The following is an 18405-nucleotide window of genomic DNA, read 5'->3' on the forward strand; positions in this document are numbered from 1 at the left end:
TGGGTGAGAGGACAGCAAGTGCTGGCCCACTGACCGGACCCTTGACCCTCTCAATGACCAGGTGGAAGAGGTGAGAGGGAAAGTGCCCAAGGCGGTTCCTCAGCTCCAGCTGTTTTAGGCGACGTAGTCCCAGAGCTGTAGAGCTTTCAGTTTTTCACATAGGGCTGGAACCTGCATTTTTACGTGAAATCTTTTGAGTTTTTAAAAGCCGATAACTATACCCTGGCCAGGTTGCTCAGTTGGTTGGAACCTCGTCCGATTGTGCCAAAGTTGTGGGTTTTATCCCTGGTCAGGGCACATACAAGAATCAACAATGAATGAATAAATAAGTGGAACAAGTCAATGTTTCTCTCCATCCCTCCCTCTCTTCCTTTCTTCCTTGCCCACTCTCTCACTTTCCTACCCTCCTCTCCCTTCCTCTCAAGTCAATAACTAAAACATTAAATAAATAAATAATAAAAGCTGACAACTACTTTGAAAATGAAGTTCATCTAGTCCAGGCCAGGCAGAATTAATCTGTGGGGAGATGTAGTCTCTGGCTATCAGCCCCCCCCCCCCTTAAAAAATGTTTTTATTGATTTTTAGAGAGAGGGGAAGGGAGAGGGAGAGAGATAGAAACATCAATCATGTGAGAGAAACATCATTAATAGGCTGCCTCCTGCACACCCTCTTCTGGGGATCAAGCCCATAACCCCGGGTATGTGCCCTGACCGGGAATCAAACCAGTGACCTTTTGGTTCCTGGATGGACGCTCAACCACTGAGCCATACCCAGCTGGGCTAAATGGTGTTTGAATGGGAAATGGAGGAGAGAGAGTAGCCAGCGGGAATTTGGATGTAAAGGAGGTCTGAAAAGGAGGTGGGCATCACTGAGCCCCTCTCTACTTGATGCTGCTTTGGGGGAACTCTCCCTCCTGAATTCAAGGTCCCACGTTCAAGCCATTGCAGCGGGGCTTAAAGGTGCTAAAGGTCAGAGCTAGAGCAGAAAGGGAGACACAGAGCACGGGCACCTTTTGTTTTTCTGAATGTCTGGGAAGGAGATAAAGATGATTGCACATGCAAGTAAGTTTGTCAGTAACACCCCGTAACCCACTCCCCCACCCCCCAAAAAAAGTGTTAGGCGCTGATGGGGTGTGAGGAAGGTGGGGGTGTCTGGGAATGGCTGGTAAGAGAAACAGAAGGGAGCCCACCTGGACACTTGGGGACATGCTTTCTCAATTTCAGTGCTGTTGACATTTTGGACCTTATAATTCTGTGTTGTGCAGTCCTGTCCTGTGCATGTAGCTGGTTAGTGGAATCCCTGGCCTCTACCCACTAGATACCAATAGCACACACCCTTTTCCCAGTTGATCAAAAATGTCTCCAGACATTGCCAGATGTCCCTTGGAGGGGAGAGGCAGGATCACCTGATGCCTCCCGACCTCTACCCAGTAGGAGCAGAGAAGGTGAACTAGAGTTAAACCAGAGTTGTGGGAGGCGGGGCTGGGGCACTGAGCGGGAGCAGTGGGAGGATGGGGGTGGGGAGGTTGCAGGGCTAGGGCAGCAGGCTGGATGGAGAAGGAAATCACTTAGGCTGCTGGGGACTGCTGAGCTCGGCTCATTGACAGACCTGCCTCATCGAGCAGGGCAGCTGCGCTTCCAAGAGGCGACGAGGGTCATAGGCATCCAAGGGATCAATACCTGTGAACACTTGGAGTAGTGCTGGGCACATAGCAATGTCAGCTGCTGTTATCATTAGTCTTTCTAGTTGTGAGTGACAGAAAACTAGCTCATATAGGATTCCCAAAACAGGAGAAAGGAAAACCATTACACCTCGAATAGGGAAGGAGTAGTTCCCCAAAGGGTCATCAGGAAGCTGTTACCAGAAGTTTCACGCTTTAAAAATACACACAGCAACTTGTGTCATTCAGGAGTTTCCCCGCGTGGATGATTTTGGTCAGTGTTTCACATGACTGTGTAACTGCTGGATTCCTGTTAACGAAAGCCCCGGATACCCCGATGTATGGGCGTACTGTGGCTTGGCTAACCAGTCCCCAGTAACGGACATCTTAGGTGGTTGCCAGTCTCCTGCTATTGAAAGCAGACCAGGCCCTCTGGGTCTCTGCTGGCCGTGCCGCCTGCAGGCAGTAGCTTAAAGCCGGGTGCTCAGTGAGCCCCTTCCAGCTGGACCTCCTCCCAGGGGGTGTGTCCTGTCTTTTCTCCAGCCCCACTTGTCTGCCTCCCTTTGGGATTAGGAGTGTCTGGGTTACAATCTATTTATGTCTCGGGGCTTCTCCAGGGCTGAGCTCAATCTCTGTCACGGAGCCCGGCACAGGATATCCTTCAGCATGTGCTTGTTGAGTGGCTGCTGGGCCGGAGCAGTCAGTGACCTGCGGATGGGTCCCCCGCAGTGCAGTGCCTGCTGTGGATGGGTCCCCTGCAGTCAGTGACCTGCGGATGGGTCCCCTGCAGTGCAGTGCCTGCTGTGGATGGGTCCCCTGCAGTCAGTGACCTGCGGATGGGTCCCCCGCAGTGCAGTGCCTGCTGCGGATGGGTTGAATCCGATGCTCTTTAGGGCTCCCCCATCGTATAGCACAGGCTGCTCCAGCCGGCCAGAGGGCCAGAGGCATGCCCCCGGCGTTGGGTGCAGCGGGCGGGAGGTGGTATTTCTTCTGGATTAGTCACTCTAGGATGAGTCGTTTCACTCACAATCAGAAGTGAAAGTTTTCTTTCCTCTTTTATTTTAACTTATTTATTTTTTTAATTTTAGAGGGAGAGGAAGGGAGAGGAGGGGAGAGAGAAAAACATCGATGTGAGAGAGAAATACTAATCAGCCAATCCCTGCACGCACCCTGGCCAGGAGACAAACCGGAGGCCCCCACTACACAGGATGATGCTCATCCAACTGAACCACACCACGCCGGGGCTCAACAGTTTTCTTTCTTTTTTTAAAAAATATTTTTATTGATTTCAGAGAGGAGCGGGAGAGAGAGAGAGAAACATCAATGATGAGAGAGAATCCTTGATTGGCTGCCTCCTGCATGCCCCTAACGATCGATCGAGTGTGCAACCCAGGCATGTGCCCTTGACCGGAATCGAATCTGGGACCCTTCAGTCCCTAGGCCTTTCGCTCTATCCACTGAGCAAAACTGGCTAGGACTCAACAGTTTCCTTAGTATCTCTTACCGAGTAGTCTACTTGAAATGCCTACACACCTTGCTTTTATTAAGCTAATCTATGACAGTAGTATTATTTGTCCGCCCAAGTGCCAGTTAAATAAACCACCTTGGTGCCAGGGGTAGCCATTCTCAGTGCCCTGATGGGGCAGTGTTGGTCCTGAGACACAGGAAAGGGGTTCTGTGCAGTTTCTCACTGGCTATGCCCTCTCGGGGATTGGCGTCAGCAAGCCACTCATTAGGGGATTGGCATCAGCAGGTCTGGGCAGTTGCTTTGGCTCAGTTGGACCCAGTTTCTGTGCTGTGGGGGTCATGTTCTTTGGAGCTGCTCTAGGCTTCTGAAGTAGCTCAGGTTATGTGTTGGGAGACGCAGTTATTTCAGAACTGGAATAGCCGTCTCCTGGAGTCAGCAGTCTGTCCAGCCACCTGGCCAAACTGCATAGCAAAAGATGAATCATTCACGTAGTAAATACCTGTGCCAGTGACTGTTTTAGTGCTGGAAGGTGAATGATGTGGACCTTCTTGCCTAGGGAGCTGGTGACTTAGTGGCAAGAAAGGCAAGGAAACGAGTTCTCAGAGATGTCCTGCCTTTATCCAGGAACTGAAGCCTTTACTGTGAAGAACGTGCCAGGAGTCAGGCGGACCTGGGGCAGTTATTGTCTCTCCTCTCATAGCTTTGTGGACGGGCCGGCCTCTTCACTAGTAAAGGGTGTCCCAAAATTCACGCAAGAAGTAATTTTGGTAGAAAACACAGGTTTATGATTAAAAATTGTAAATTTTTTATTGATTCATAAAGTATACAGTATAGGATTACGTATGGAATAGCATCTCGGGTAAATGGCCTCCACGGCTTTGCTGGCACATATGCACTCTTGTTTTATTGTCTGAGCAGCCGCATTTTCGAAGAAGAATGGTCCGACGATGCCTCCAGCCCAAAATCCGCACCAAACAGTGACACGTTGTGGATGCATTTGTTTCTCAACAATCACTCGTGGATTTTCTGAACCCCAAATGCGACAATTTTGTCGATTAACCAAGCCATCAAGATGAAAATGAGCCTCATCAAAATTCAGCCACATTTATGCAAAACGGGCATGGAAAATTTCAACAAAAGAGTGCTTATGTGCCAGCAAAGCCGTGGAGGCCATTTACCCGATATGTTTAACCTGTGTTTTCTATCAAAATTACTTCTTGCGTGAATTTTGGGACACCCTTTAAAATGGTGAGATAATAGGACCAATTTCAACTGTTCTGAGGCCATAAGGGAAGGAAGGCCGGATTGGAAAACACTCAGCATGGTGTCTGGGCCACAGGAAGCTCTTTAAGTGGCAGCTGTGACTAATGCTGCAGTTACTTGGGGTTATAACGAACCTTGAGTGAGATCTCATGATAAAAATAAGAAACACTCACACTTTATAGATCTTCCTGCTGCTTGGCCTTGGGAAAGGGTTTGTGACTTAGCCTCACAGAAGCTGCTCCTTTCTCTGGAAAAGCTGGTGCCTGTCTTGTCCTTTGACCTCCTCTGGGAGGCCAGTGAGGGGCTGGGCCTGCCTGCTGTTCTCACCTGTTGAGTGCCGTTGAGTGCCGAATGCCTTTGAGGTGTCAGCCTTGACCTTGTGGTGAACCGAAACCTCAGGAAGCTTAAATGGTGTAGGGTTTTGTTAGATGCTTCACACCCCCGTAATCAGGTTTTCTGAGAATCACTGTGATGACTGGAAAGGTGAGCTGAGGTGTTTTTCCTGGGGTTGTCGTCTGTGGACCAGAAGATTTAAGCTAAAGTGTGGAAAATTTATTACAAGCAGATTCAGACTCCTCGCAAGGGAGGGGTCCCAATAATGGGCTTCCCCCCTAAAGCCTTGTAGTCCAGGGGTACACTAGTATGTTTGTTAAAAGCCTGCTCTAGTCTGTCTGAGTTGTCACCTGATTGATTCCTCAATTCTTCTAGCCCAGCAACAGACCTGAACTGTCCCTGTGTCTGTGTGTTCCCTCTCTGTCCCTGTGCTGGACTCTCCCTGTTTCGATGTGTTCTCTCTCTGTTCCTATGCTATACTTTGTCTGGTTCGTACACCTTGTTGCTACAGGCCCTCACTCGGTTTCCCATGCCTCCCACTTTGAGTCCAGAAACATTTTATTTATTTCTGCTTGGTTGGTTCCTGTGATTAGGCTGCTCACACTGCCGTGTCCGCCTCTGCCTCTGTTCCACCTGCCTTTGTTTTCCACTGGACCCTGCCCTGTCTGCCTGCGTTTCAACTTAACCCTTTCGACTGCTTTAAATAATTTGTTTCATGAGTAATTTATTTTGTACTTATGGCTAAGGCATTGTGCTAAGCTCTGTGGGGAATATATGGCTTCTGGTTTTAAGAATTTTATTCCCTATGGGTATAATAAGGCAGTTGTACATATTTTTAAGAGGAAAGGCTGAGGCTGTGTATTACCATAATGATAAGATTAGCTATTCTTTATTGATTACTTAATATTTGCTGCTGCACTGATCACTTCAGACACTATCTTATTTTTATTTTTTATTAATCCTCACCTGAGAATATTTTTCCATTGATTTTTATAGAGAGTGGAAGGGAGAGGGAGAAACACACAGAGAGAAACATTGATGTGTGAGAGAGACATTAATTGGTTGCCTCCCACATGAGCCCAAACCAGGGCCAGTGATCGAGCCTGCAACTGAGGTACATGCCCTTGACCTGGTCTGCAGGCCAACACTTTATCCACTGAGCCAAACCAGCTAGGGCTAGATACTATTTTCCTTAAATTCCATGACTATCCCGTGAGAAAGGTACTATTTTTCTAACTTCCCAGAGAGCCTATGTGTATAATAAGGGATGGAGTTACCGGGGCAGTAGAATGTGGACCTTCAGAGAGGAAGAGACAGTTTTTGTTTTCTGTGGTGGGAGAAAAAGATCAAGGGCATCTTTTAAAATTTTTAAATATTTTTTTTATTGATTTCAGAGAGGAAGGGAGAGGAAGGGAGAGGAAGAGAGAGACAGAAACATCCATGATGAGAATCATTGATAGGCTGCCTCCTGCATGCCCCCTGCTAGGAATCGAGCCCGCAACCCAGGCATGTGTCCTTGCCGGGAGTTGAACTGTGACCTGGTTCATAGTCAACACTCAACCATTCAGCCACACCGGCTGGGCTTTCATATAGATCAAGGGCATGTTTATGAAGAAGGGGCATTTGAATTGGGACCAGAAAAGTGGATAGGATTTTGAGAGGTGGAACCTCAGAGCTTTAACGAGGAAAAAGGTGAGGGGTATATGGATATTGGTAATCGATTCCTTCGCTTTCCTTGGTCACCTTTTTCACTTAGAGTGGAAGCCGTGGGTGGGAAGATAGGTGATTACATGTCCTTTGAGTCTCACCGTTGAGCTGGGGAGACACGTGACTTCCACATGACATGAATGTGCCTGCAGTCAGGCAGAGGTAAACTCTAGTCAGCCGCTGAGTCTTGAGTAATCAGGAGGGAGGAGAATTAGTAGGGGCTGGAATAGTAGGGGAGGAGGTTTCAGGGAGGAGATGGAAATTCAGATGGTTTTAGAACATCCGAATACATCAGAAATCTGACCCTGAGAATTAGTCTGTTTGCAGGGTTTGAAAGAGCGTCTCTGTCAGGATCAGTAAGCTATGCATTGGAGAGGCTGGTCGGCCTTGATGGGCCAGACAGTGGGGAGAGGGGGCTGTTGGGAAGCTGGTCTCAGCGACTCCTTTTGTGAGAGAATGTGACCTGGCTCAGTCTGGGGATGGGGACACGTGGGTGGGTATCCTTGGGCTGCAGCACAGGTTTTCTCGAGGGAGGAGAGGAAGAAGCTGCTACCATCAGCACCAGGAAGGATGCATACAAACAGGTGTCCCAGGGAGGTCGGGAATTACCCCTCCCTCAGTGGACTGTGGTCTCATGTTAGGCTACTGATAATGCCCCGCTCCACGTAGCTCCTGCCTCTGGCTCTGCCCTGATGCCTTCACTGCTCAGTGTCCTCAGATTTCACCCAAGTCTGAGTATTCAGGTGGGGAACCCTAGTATGATTGGATCTGGTTCCCTGGGAGTGTGTGTGGTAGCGGAGAGGGACAGCATCATGAGGCGGGAAGGCGAGGAGGTGCCCTCAGGTCAGACTGACAAGCTGCCAACACGTGGAGAAGCTTCTTACATAGGGCGGTCAGGGAGGACTTCCGTAAGCCGAGGCTTAGATTTAAGGGTGTTGCTTTTGAGGAGAGGGTGAGATGACCAAGTGGAGCCACCTAGAGCCTCAGTGTATTCTGTCCTCCTGTCACAAAGCTAAGAAACTTACAAATAGCCTCCAGGTGCTGGCCCCTGCCACCCTCATGGCAAGAGAGTCCTGCTCCCTGCACTGGCAACGGAGCCCCTTTCAGGGCTATAGCTTGACAACTAATGTGCTTGTTCAGTCAGCAAATGTTCACTGAGGCCGTGTCATGTGCCAGCCACTGCTTGTGGTGGGGACAGCACAGGGATGGGCCTGTCTCGGCTGTCGCCTGGAGGTCTGATCCCCTAGAGGTGTGATGCCATAACTCTTGGCCGTCATATTTATTTTAGGGGAAGAGTGTACGTTTCTTTTTATTATGCTTTCTGTAATTTTATTATGCTTTCTGTAATTTTATTATGCTTTCTGTAATTTTATCTTTTATTTACTTGACAGATAAAGCCACAGACCCAAGCATGCCAGAACAGGATTGGTCAGCTATCCAGAACTTCTGTGACCAGGTGAACACTGATCCCAATGGGTAAGGTGACCTTCACGCTGGACCACGGGGGTCCTTGGACTAAGTGCATCTCGTTTGTCTTGGGGCTATTTTAATAGCCTTTCTTTCTTTTTCCCCTGCACAATCTACTGAGAACATCATTTTTTTTTTTTAGAGTTAGCAAATTCATGTGGTTTTTTAAAAACAAACAAATAGTCAGTTTGTAACTGGCAATTATTTTTAAAATAGCATTATGAAGGAGTCATACTCAGGAGACCTGGATGTTACATATGGGAAATGTAACCTTTCTTTAGAAGAGGCAAGAAAAGGGCAAGATTGTGTTGAATTTTTTTCCAAAGCATCTGGACAGGAACTGAAGAATCAGATGTTTATTCTGCATATTGCTGACTATTCAGCATTTGGAAATGGGCTAAAAGTTTGATCGCAATGTCTACCCTAGTGTTTATCAGACAACAGACAGGGTCTATGTTGCTCATGACCTGGCTACCCGTAGGCCTGGTCCTGACTGCTCTGCTCGGAGCTTTGGGGTGCATGAGTTGGGGAGGGTGGTGTGTCTGGACAGCAGTAGTTGTGGGAAGGGAAGGTGGGGTTGGCCTCCTTCAGAGGCTTGTGCATGGTCCATGTGCCAGTCACATTCCACCTCTGTTGTGGGACCAAACTCCTGGAAGGGAGGAGACTTCATGGAGCGCACTTAGCCAGACTGTTCGCCCAGAGCCCAGGTGTCTTTGTTTTCCCTTAGCCCAACCCATGCGCCCTGGCTGCTGGCCCATAAGATCCAGTCTCCACAAGAGAAAGAAGCTCTTTATGCCTTAACGGTAAGCTTGGCCCTTAGCCTCAGTTCTCCTGTCCTGAGCCAGAGGGAGCTGGGCCCCAGCCCCATTTTGGAGTGGTGGGGAGGCTGAGAGGTTCAGCTTCGCTGGCCATGGAGGCTGGGCTCTGGTCGCCCGTCCTACATCTGCTTCTAGAAAGCAGTGCCGAGCTTGCTTTGGGAGAAGGAAAGAAAGGTTTTATTTCCTTAGCTCTTCATAGACCAGGGCTGGTAAGTGCCCACAGGGCCAGACTGGTGACGTAGTGAGTGAGCCACTGGGTGAGGACCAAAATCCTGGAGAGCGCTCACCCAGCCAGGGAGGGATGGCTGCAGTGTGGCACCGGCTGGTATTGCCAGCCATGAGTTTGGGCCCGTTTTTGTTAGAACTTCTTGTTTTTAAGAGAAACCGTAAGTCCAGATTTTTGTATGAATTCTCTGAATTAAAAAATATATATATTTTATTGATTTTTTAGAGAGAGAGGAAGGGAGAGGGATAGAGAGAGAATCACTGATGAGAGAGAAACATCATTAGTCAGCTGCCTCCTGCACACCTGTGGGGATTGAGCCCAGGCATGTGCCCTGACCAGGAATCAAACCAGTGGCCTCTTGGTTCCTGGCTCTATGTTCAACTGCTGAGCTACGCCAGCCAGGCGTGAATTCTCTGAATTTTTTTATGTTGGTGACTAACCTGAAATGTTTAACAGTAGTGTGGACCAAAGAAAATGTGTGTAGGCCCCACTTGGATGCCAGCAGGGGATGTGTGGCTCAGCAATTCATGGGCCTTACATACTGGATGTGGCCTCTGAGCTGGAGGGAGTCACCTGCCCAAAGGATCTCCTTAAAGGTGGGGTGACTTCAGAGTACACACACCACTGAGCTGTTTTCTGGGCACAAACATGTTAGATATAGCAAGATCAAATACAGTGGGGCCTTGACTTACGAGTTTAATTCGTTCTGAGACCGAGCTCGTTAACTCTAATTACTCTGTCAACTCAATGCAAAAAATCGGCCGAGAGACAGCTGGTATCTCAAAAAACTCGTTAGTTGGGACACTCGTAAGTCAAGGCCCCACTGTTGGTGCTTTTTAAAAAAAATCTGAAAATGTTACCCTTTTCCCCAAACTTCAGTGTCCTCATAGTCCCGAGTAAAAACTAGCTCTGGTTCCAGCAAGTGCTCATCAGATTTCAGGCAAGCCTGGAGCCAGAGGTTTTCCATTCTCGTGGGAGTCCCGTGTCTGTGCAGGTGCTGGAGACGTGTGTGAACCACTGTGGAGAGAAGTTCCACAACGAGGTGGCCAAGTTCCGCTTCCTGAATGAGCTGATCAAAGTGCTGTCCCCGAAGGTGAGTGCCGTGGTCTTGGCCCTGCTTACTGTACTGCACCTGGCCCAGCCTTCAGACTCTTGCCCCCTCCTGTGTACGGCCTGTCTCAGGTTTGTGAAGGAGCTGAGAGAGGAGGCCCTAGATGGCAAAGCTCTCTTCTCCAAGGACTAGGATGACTTTGCTGATCCCTGCCCTCCATTGTTAGCATCTTTAAATTATTCTCCCTTTAAAAATGGCCTTTTGGCCCAGCCTGAGGGGCTCAGTTGGTTGAGTGTTATCATGTGCACTGAAAGGTTGCCAGTCTGATTCTTGGTCGGGACACATACTTAGGTTGCAGGTTTGGTCTAGGTTGGGGAAGGCAACCAATTAATGTTTCTCTCTCTTCCTCTTCCTTCTTCTCTTTCTAAAATCAATAAAAATCCTATGTAATAAAAGGCTAATGTGCAAATCAACCGAACAGTGGAACGACTGGTCACTATGATGCGCACTGACCACCAGGGGGCAGACACTCAACGCAGGGACTGCCCCCCTGGTGGACAGTTCACTCCCACACGGGGAGCACCACTCAGCCAGAAGCCGGGCTTATGGCTGGCGAGCGCAGCTGCCGTGGTGGGAGCCTCTTGCGCCTCTGCGGCAGCGCTAACAATGTCTGACTACCAGCTTAGGCCCGCTCCCCATGGGCTCCCAGACTGCACCACCCCCCAAGTGCGTAAATTTCATGCACTGGGCCTCTAGAGAGAGAGAAAGAGAGTGTGTGTGTGTGCACGGGTGTGTGTGCGCATGCGTGTGTGTGTGTGTGTGTGTGTGTGTGTGTGTGTGTGTGTGTGTGTATTGCCCAATGGCCTTGTGGATGGGTGGCCTAGATGGGGAGCACAGGTTTCCTGGTAGACAGCAAGAGATGCTAGATGTGGCTTTAAGTTTCATAGCACTTCTTGCCTTGTCCTCTGCACCTTTCCCCCGGCACCTGTCTCAGCTCTGCGTTCTCAGGTAACTGACACAGATGGAGCCTTTCTTTGCTGCTTTCCAGCAACACTTCTCTGATACCAACTGTGTGTCCTACAGTTTAATTCAGTTCAGTTCTGACACTACCCAGAGTTAGTGCAGAGCCTACGTGATCAGGACTTCATGATACTTAGATGATGCCTAATTTAGACACCAGCCATGAGTCTGTTCTTCTGCCTGACCAACTACAGAGTTGGACTTTCCAGACCACCTCCACAGGGTTCCATATTCACTACAGGAAAGCACTGTACTTACTGTGGTTATAAAGGAGACAGATGGAGGGGATACATGGCCAGGGTCTTGGGGGGAGAGGAGCAAGAGCTTGTGTGCCTTTCCTTATGGCGCCCAGCCCACCACCCTTCAGCACATCGATGTGTTCAGTCAGGGAGCTTGGTGGGCCTTGTTTCAGCTTTACCCAGAGTTCTCGTATGAAGGCACAATGGATTAAATTATTGGCTGGGTGATTGGACTCACTCTCCAGCCCCTCTCCCCTGTTGGGGTCAAATGAGGCTGAAAGTTCCAACCCTCTGATCACATGGATGGCTTGTGGCATAGTCAGCCCCTCCCTTGAAATGAATTCCCACCCTGAGGTTAGCTTAAACTCAGGTCTGGTCCAAGGGGGCTCGTTGTGAGTAACAAAGATTCCTATCACTCAAAAACTTCCAAGGGTTTTTGAAACTGTGCCAGAACTGGAGACAAAGACCAAACATATTATTCCTCACCTGCCCCAGTCAAACAATGAGTGTCTCCAGTGGCTCTAACCTAGGCCAATATATGGTGGGTTTTAATTTTAGCTCCTTGTCCCAGGTGATTTGACTTCTGGCTGAGCTTCAGCTCTCAACCTGGGGCAGTTCTCCGCTCCGGGGTCAGCAGCATCTCCGCCAGCTATGTAATTATTCCTGGTTGCTTTCAGTACCTAGGGTCCTGGACCACAGAAAAGGTTAAAGGAAGAGTCATCGAAATCCTCTTCAGCTGGACAGTCTGGTTTCCAGAAGACATTAAGATCCGAGATGCTTATCAGATGCTGAAGAAACAAGGTCTGATTTCCATTATTTGCGCTGTGTTCCCTTTTTCACAGCACTTGTTCCTTTTTGCTGTTTTGAGTGCTTTGTGCTTTGTGCGTGAAAACTGTACAGTGGAAACTGAGACCAGTAATTTTCACTGTCTAGCAGTGGGCAAACCTCTCCTGCTGGTGGCAGGAGCTAGCTGGTTTGAGATTGTTGTTGCTGGGGTTGTCCTCACTGTAGCAGACTTCAGCTTCCTCCAGGGTTAGCTTGTGGTGAGGGTATGGGCTGGTTTGCTAGAGCTTTTCTCAGTGTCTGCTGCTCTTAGCTGAGGTCGTCCTCAGTGCCTCAGAGACGGTCTTGCGCCCTTGCCTTTCCTGGCAGGAGGTAGACCACTGTTGCTTGTTAGTGTCGTCATCTCTGCTCTACTAGGCCTCAGTCTGAGACGGGCAGTGTGTCCCTGGTGTCAGAGATAGAAACCCAGACACTGACACCAGGGAGGAGGACAGCCTGTTCCCCCCGAGCTTCTGTATTCTCTGTGAGTTTGTATGCTGTGTCCTGTGTGGCACTGGGAATCCATGCTTCTTTCCCCTGGGCTCTGTAGAGGAAGGACCTGGGTTTGGGATGGACTGTTTTCCCATCACATGCACTCAGTGACTTTAGGAGTGTCAGGGATCCTGCTGTAGCTTTTGGGCCCTGGGAGGTGTGTAGCTGAATAAAATGATCAGTATTTTTATAGCATAGGCTCTGGCTCTGCTCTGACTTGGTCGGCCCTCATGTCTTGGTGCTGGTTCCTTTGGTCCTCTGGAGGGAGGACGCAGATTGTACCCTGGATGTATTTTATGTATCTTTGAAGGCCGTTGACAGTGTTGCCTGTCTGGGCATCAGGAACTGGGGTTTATACGGGATCCTGATGAAGTCAGTGGGTACCCGTATGAGTATCTTCACTTAATGAATTGCATGTTTCAGGAATCATAAAGCAAGATCCTAAACTACCAGTGGATAAAATCTTACCCCCACCTTCTCCCTGGCCCAGGAGCTCCATCTTCGATGCTGATGAAGAAAAGTCAAAGGTAAGGAGCTCTTCTCTGACCTTGGTGGCCTACCTGGAATCTGATCAGACCCCTTCTTGTAGGGGCTCCCTTCAAATGTCCCCTGAAATGCCTTCTGAGCCCTGAACCAAAGTGTGGGAGAACATGGCAAGGTTCTGCTCTGACTTGGTCGGCCCTGATGTGAGTTCTCTCTGGAGCAGGTTTTTACAAGTGAGGTAGCATGAGGGTTGGGTGTTTTCTGTGGTGCAGTGGTCAGTCATATGGAAATAACCCGTCGTATGTTGGCTTAGGTCTTTTTAGTGCCAGTAAGCCTGGCATCTTCCTCCCCTGCCCCACCCCCCCTTTTTTTAAACTTGTGGACATTTTAATGAACTTCCTTCCATGTAGCTTCAAGCCACCAGGACACAGGCCCCACCAACACCCTCCATCTTCTCCTCAGCTCTTCTGCTGAAGAACTGGGCCGTCACGGTGACAGGCTGCTTTGGAGCTTTCCCTGCCCCAGAACTTTGTAGTAGCCGATCGCACCACACCAGTGACGGAGCAGCTGCAGTCTTGCTCTTGACAGCATTTCCCCGTGTCTGCTCACTGACCAGGGCCCACAGTTTATCGAGGCGGACAGTTGGGCAGAAGCTCTGGTTCCCCTTTAAGTGGTAATGTCTCATACCCACTTTCCCAAAGTAGCCTGGGTGATATTTGTCGAAGTTGATCCTGTGATGATGCAGGCTGCCAGCATTACCGTGGCCCCCTGGGTGCTTCCTGTGCTTGCCGATGCGGCCGTGGCCGTGGCTCATGTGGCCCCGAAGTTTCCGGGTCTTCAGTCTGGATGACGTGTCGGTGGCCAAGACGCAAAAGACCTACCCATTTTCCTTCTACTGCCTCCAAGAATCTTCAGACATCAGTAAGGGGAAGGAGGTGGTCAAAACCCAGGCCAAGACCCTGGGTTACCCTAGAGCAGTGGTTCCCAATGGCGGCACATGCCGCACAGGGGAGCGATTTGATTTTTAAGGGGGGCAATTCGAGAATGAGTTATTAACAGTGAAATTGTGCACTTCTTATGGTTCTAGGGGCCTCATATACAGTATATAAATACATATTTATGCATATTTATATTATATGTTTTGAAACTTTATTTGCTATTTCGGAATCGAACCTGGGACCTTTCAGTCCGCAGGCCGACGCTCCATCCACTGAGCCAAATCGGTTTCGGCAGGAGTGCACTTTTTGAATAATGAGAATTATATACCACGGGGGAGTATCAGGATTTAAGAGATGCTTAGGTGGGGCGTGGCCAAAAGAAGGTTGGGAACCACTGCCCAGCGCATCAGTGGTGTTGGTGCTTTGGGTCGTTCCTGGTCTTGGTCCTTCACAGGTCCGGTAAGTGCAGTACCAGGAGAGAGCCAGGCTATATGTGTGTCTCTCTGGTACCCATGGCCTTCCAGCTGTGCCTTCCTCCCCTGGACCAGATCCTCAGGGGCATGGCATCCTGGAGGCAGACGAGCAGGGCTGTTCTGTGCTCCCTGGCTCCTCTCTGCTGGTGTCTAACATTGCAGAGCGGGGAAGGAGCAAGGGAGGAGTTAGGGCTTGGATTTCTGAGAAAGAAACCCGAGAGAGCTGCTTACACTCTCTGGGCTCAGTAGCCTCATCTTTTCTGTCCTCCATCCACCAGAGATTGAGTGACTCCTATGTGCCAGGTGTTCTGCTGGGCATTGGGAATAAAGCGAACAAGATCGCCAAGGGCTGCCGCATCGTAGAGTCCATGGTCCAGGACAACTCGACACTGTTGACCTCTGGGCCAGCTAGTTTTCATGTTGGGGCTGCCTGTGTACTGTAGGATGTTTACAGCATCCCTGGCCTCCCCCACTAGATCCAGTAGCATCCCCAATTGTGACAACCAGCGTGTCTCCCGACTTTGCCAAGTGTCTTCTGGGGGCTATCATCCTCCACCCTACCGCACTGAAAGCAGTGGTCTGTGGAGATAGAGGTAGTACTTACATGGCTGCATGATCGCACAGATTTGCTCAGATAATGCATGTGAAATGTAAAGCTCCTATCAGTGTTAGCTCTTCTATTGCTGATGCCACACACTGGCCATTTGACACCACGGGGAATAGTTCAGCCTACTCTTCTTGTTCACCTGCAGCTCCTGACAAGGCTTCTGAAGAGCAGCCACCCTGAGGATCTGCAGGCTGCGAATCGGCTGATCAAGAGTTTGGTCAAGGAGGTAGGCGTTTTCCCACCGCATTCTGCAGAACCAGCCTTGGACAGGGCTGCACAGTGTGTGTGTGCATAGCTCTCTGGGGCAGGGATTACCCTACTCTGAGCTGGGGACCAGCCGTGGGCTCCCTGAGATCGCAGGTGGTGACTGGAAGCAGGGGTCATGCTATATGCTTTCTAATTACTTCCATCCAGGAGCGCCAAGTGTTTCACAGACACCAGTTTTGTCCCAGTGGCAGGTATTGTGTGGACAGATCCAGTTTGGGAATCTGTTTTTCAGAGAGTTAAGGCTGGTGGTACAAAGTAGTGGCTCGCCAGGCCCCCGCTGCATTGTCTTCCCCAGGAATCCTGGGCTTGGAGGCCTTTCCTCACCGCCGAGCAAGCACTCCCTCCATCCGTTTCATGACTTGCCTGAGCTCTCCCCCATTCACTGCCCCTTCCCACCCCTGTTCAGGCTTTATCCAGGCCTTCTTCTTCCTCACTGCCATCCTCTTTCCCACAGGAGCAGGAGAAGTCAGAGAAGGTGTCCAAGAGAGTCAGTGCCGTGGAGGAAGTGCGGAGCCACGTGAAGGTGCTGCAGGAAATGCTGAGCAGGTATCGCAGGCCGGGACAGGCTCCGCCAGACCAGGAGGCCCTGCAGGTACTCTTCCCTAATCACAAAGAAATAAAGAAAGGGAACAGTTCAGGAGTAGCTAAATGTAACTGACATACTAGAAATTGCACCTCTTTACAGCGTATTTGCCGCATGTTGATGTGTCCATCTGTGCAGCCATCGTTAAGATCAGGAATTCTTTTTTATTTTATTCTCACCAGAGGATATGTTTTTATTGATTTTTTTAGAGAGAGAGAAACATCTGTCGATTGCCTCCTGCACGCACCCTTATCAGGGATCAAACCCACAACCTAGGCATGTGCCCTGACTGGGAATCGAACCCTCAACCGTTTGATACATAGGACAACACTCCAATTACTTGAGTCACCCAGCTAGGGCACAATGAAGAATTCTTTATAGATTCTGGATATACTCTGTGGGTTGTCTTTTAACTGTCTTGACTGTCGTTTGAAGCAAAAAGTCTTTACTTTTTTTTAAAGATTGAAAAAAATTGCTTTTTAGAGAGAGAGGAAGGGAAAGGGATGAAAGAGAAACTTTGATCAATATGAGAGTGAAACATTGATCGACTGCCTCCTGCACGCCTCCTATCAGGGATGGAGCCAGCAACCCAGACATGTGCCCTGACCGGGAATCGAACTGTCAGCAACCTTTCAGTGCACAGGACAACACCCAACCAACTGAGCCACACTGGCAAGGGCAAAAGCTTTTAATTTGGAAGTTCAGTTTGTCTCTGTTTTTCTTTTGTTGATGATGCTCTGGTGTCATACCTAAGACACACCACCACTTGGTGTAGCCAGGCAGGGGATGGTGGGAATGTCTGAGTCAGCCATTCTTAGTCTCTCCGGAGCACTGCTTTCTGCTTCCCTCACAGGCTACCTCCATCACTTTCTGCATTCTGGCTTTTTATACTTCTCTGCATAGGGCAGACCCTTCACATAGTCTACCCGCCCTTCCATTTCACAAAGCTAGCAGAAACAAACTAGTCTTTCCCAACACCAAATTCCTGAGAGAAAAATCTACTTGGCCAGTGTGGCTCATGTGTCTGCCTGGGTCAGTCAGCTGTGACTGGGATTGGGCAGAGTTATAGAGAAAAACGTGCTGGTCTTACGCTGTGGCGGGAGGGGACTGGACTCAGAAGGGTTGGGGGCTTGAGCCAGGCAGACACTCCAAAGCCGATCTCCCATGGTGAGGTTGTGTGACTGGGGCTGGCCCTGTCCCTTTCACGTGTCAGGCGACCTCCAGGTTCTTGACTTGTGTAGGAAAAAATTCAAGACACGAGTTCAGGTGAAGCAAAAGTTTATTAAAGATCAGGACAGTGAGGCAAAGGAAGGGCCCTTAGAGACAGGTTCAGGGTTAGCCTGGGATGAGCTGCTGCTGCCCACTGCTTCCTGGTTGCAAGTCTTGTGGGGACCCTTAGAGCTTAGGATAAAGAAAGCAGAAGCACACGCCTAAGGAAAGAGGTGCCTGAGGAAGGAGGTGTGGGGGCGCTCAAACAAGAGCGCGAGCTGGTGTTCTTTGTCTGGAGGTTGTGTCTGTTTTCTACAGGTGGGAGTTACAGAGGAGGGTCCAGGGGAGGGCCAACAGAATGGTCATTGGATTTCCAGGTGTGACAGTTAGTATGCTGATGTATTAAAATGAGCGTATCATGGAGTCTGGGGCCACTTTCCTGGTCCATTTTTCCTCCATCTTGCATTAGTCTGGTTCTAACTGGATCCCTGACTGTGGTGATTTAAACCACCTGCTCTTAGGTCTCTTTGCGTGGGAGGACAGGGTTTTGTCATTTATCCGCTGGCTGTTAATTGTGCAGTCCCGCTGCCAGTTTGTTCAGCCATTTGTCTCAGTTTCCTCATCGCACGTGCCAGGGAATTTTCCTAGTTTTTACTAACCTGCCTCGGCTGTACCAGAATCCCTCAGGAGGGTTGGCATGTTGGGCTTTTAAGTAGAACAGTTTTGCCCTGGCTGGTGTTGCTCGGTGGCATGTCCATCATCCCATGTACCAAAAGGTCAGAGATTTTATTCCCCCATCAGGCACATGCCTGGGTTTTGGGTTCGATCCCCAGTTGGGGTGTGCAGGTAGCAGACAAATTGATGTTTCTCTATTTCTCCCTCTTCCTTCCCCTCTTGCTCTCAAATCAATAAATACATACTTTCAAAAAATGCTTTAAAAAATAGCGCAATTTCCCCCCAGCCAAGATAATAACCAGCTACGAGGTAGGAGAAACGCAGCTGGGAACAAAAGTTCATCTTGATAATGGATAAAGCTGATGTTGGAAAATGTAGCAAGTAAGTACCGGCCAGTGGCTTGCTGATACTGAGCCCTAGAACCGGGCAGGTTTACCTGCCACCTGAGATGTTGCTGGTACACCGCTGTGCTTCCCACCGGGGTTCCTTCTTTAACACTTAGAGCAGGTAGGAGTGTTATGCCCAGATTTCAAGATCACCCAAAGATCCACCAGGGAGCACCAAATCTGATGCAAAAGCATAGAGTCTTTTATTCAAGCCCGGC

General features: G+C 49.5%; 2 protein-coding genes across 2 annotated transcripts in view; one reads left to right on the forward strand and one right to left on the reverse strand.

Moving 5' to 3' along the window:
- The first annotated feature begins 3431 nt into the window (after positions 1-3431).
- The window catches only part of GGA2 (golgi-associated, gamma adaptin ear containing, ARF binding protein 2), a 57648-nt gene continuing 42674 nt past the window's right edge, over positions 3432-18405 (forward strand). The window contains exons 1-8 of the mRNA XM_015564062.1: positions 3432-3436; positions 7823-7907; positions 8626-8701; positions 9937-10035; positions 11930-12053; positions 12990-13093; positions 15213-15293; positions 15789-15926. Of these exons, the coding sequence (XP_015419548.1) occupies positions 7843-7907; positions 8626-8701; positions 9937-10035; positions 11930-12053; positions 12990-13093; positions 15213-15293; positions 15789-15926 (687 nt within the window). The 5' untranslated portion in view covers positions 3432-3436; positions 7823-7842. The remainder of the gene's footprint in view (positions 3437-7822; positions 7908-8625; positions 8702-9936; positions 10036-11929; positions 12054-12989; positions 13094-15212; positions 15294-15788; positions 15927-18405) is intronic.
- LOC102755306 (60S ribosomal protein L27a-like) lies at positions 13461-15074 on the reverse strand. Its single transcript, XM_015563823.1, has 2 exons — positions 15022-15074; positions 13461-13891 (listed from the first exon to the last, which is right to left on the reverse strand). Exons 1-2 carry the CDS (start codon positions 15072-15074, stop codon positions 13462-13464), a joined length of 483 nt encoding a protein of 160 aa, XP_015419309.1. The 3' UTR covers position 13461.

The sequence above is a fragment of the Myotis davidii genome, unplaced genomic scaffold, assembly GCF_000327345.1.
Source record: "Myotis davidii unplaced genomic scaffold, ASM32734v1 scaffold150, whole genome shotgun sequence".
Classification (NCBI taxonomy): Eukaryota; Metazoa; Chordata; class Mammalia; order Chiroptera; family Vespertilionidae; genus Myotis; species Myotis davidii.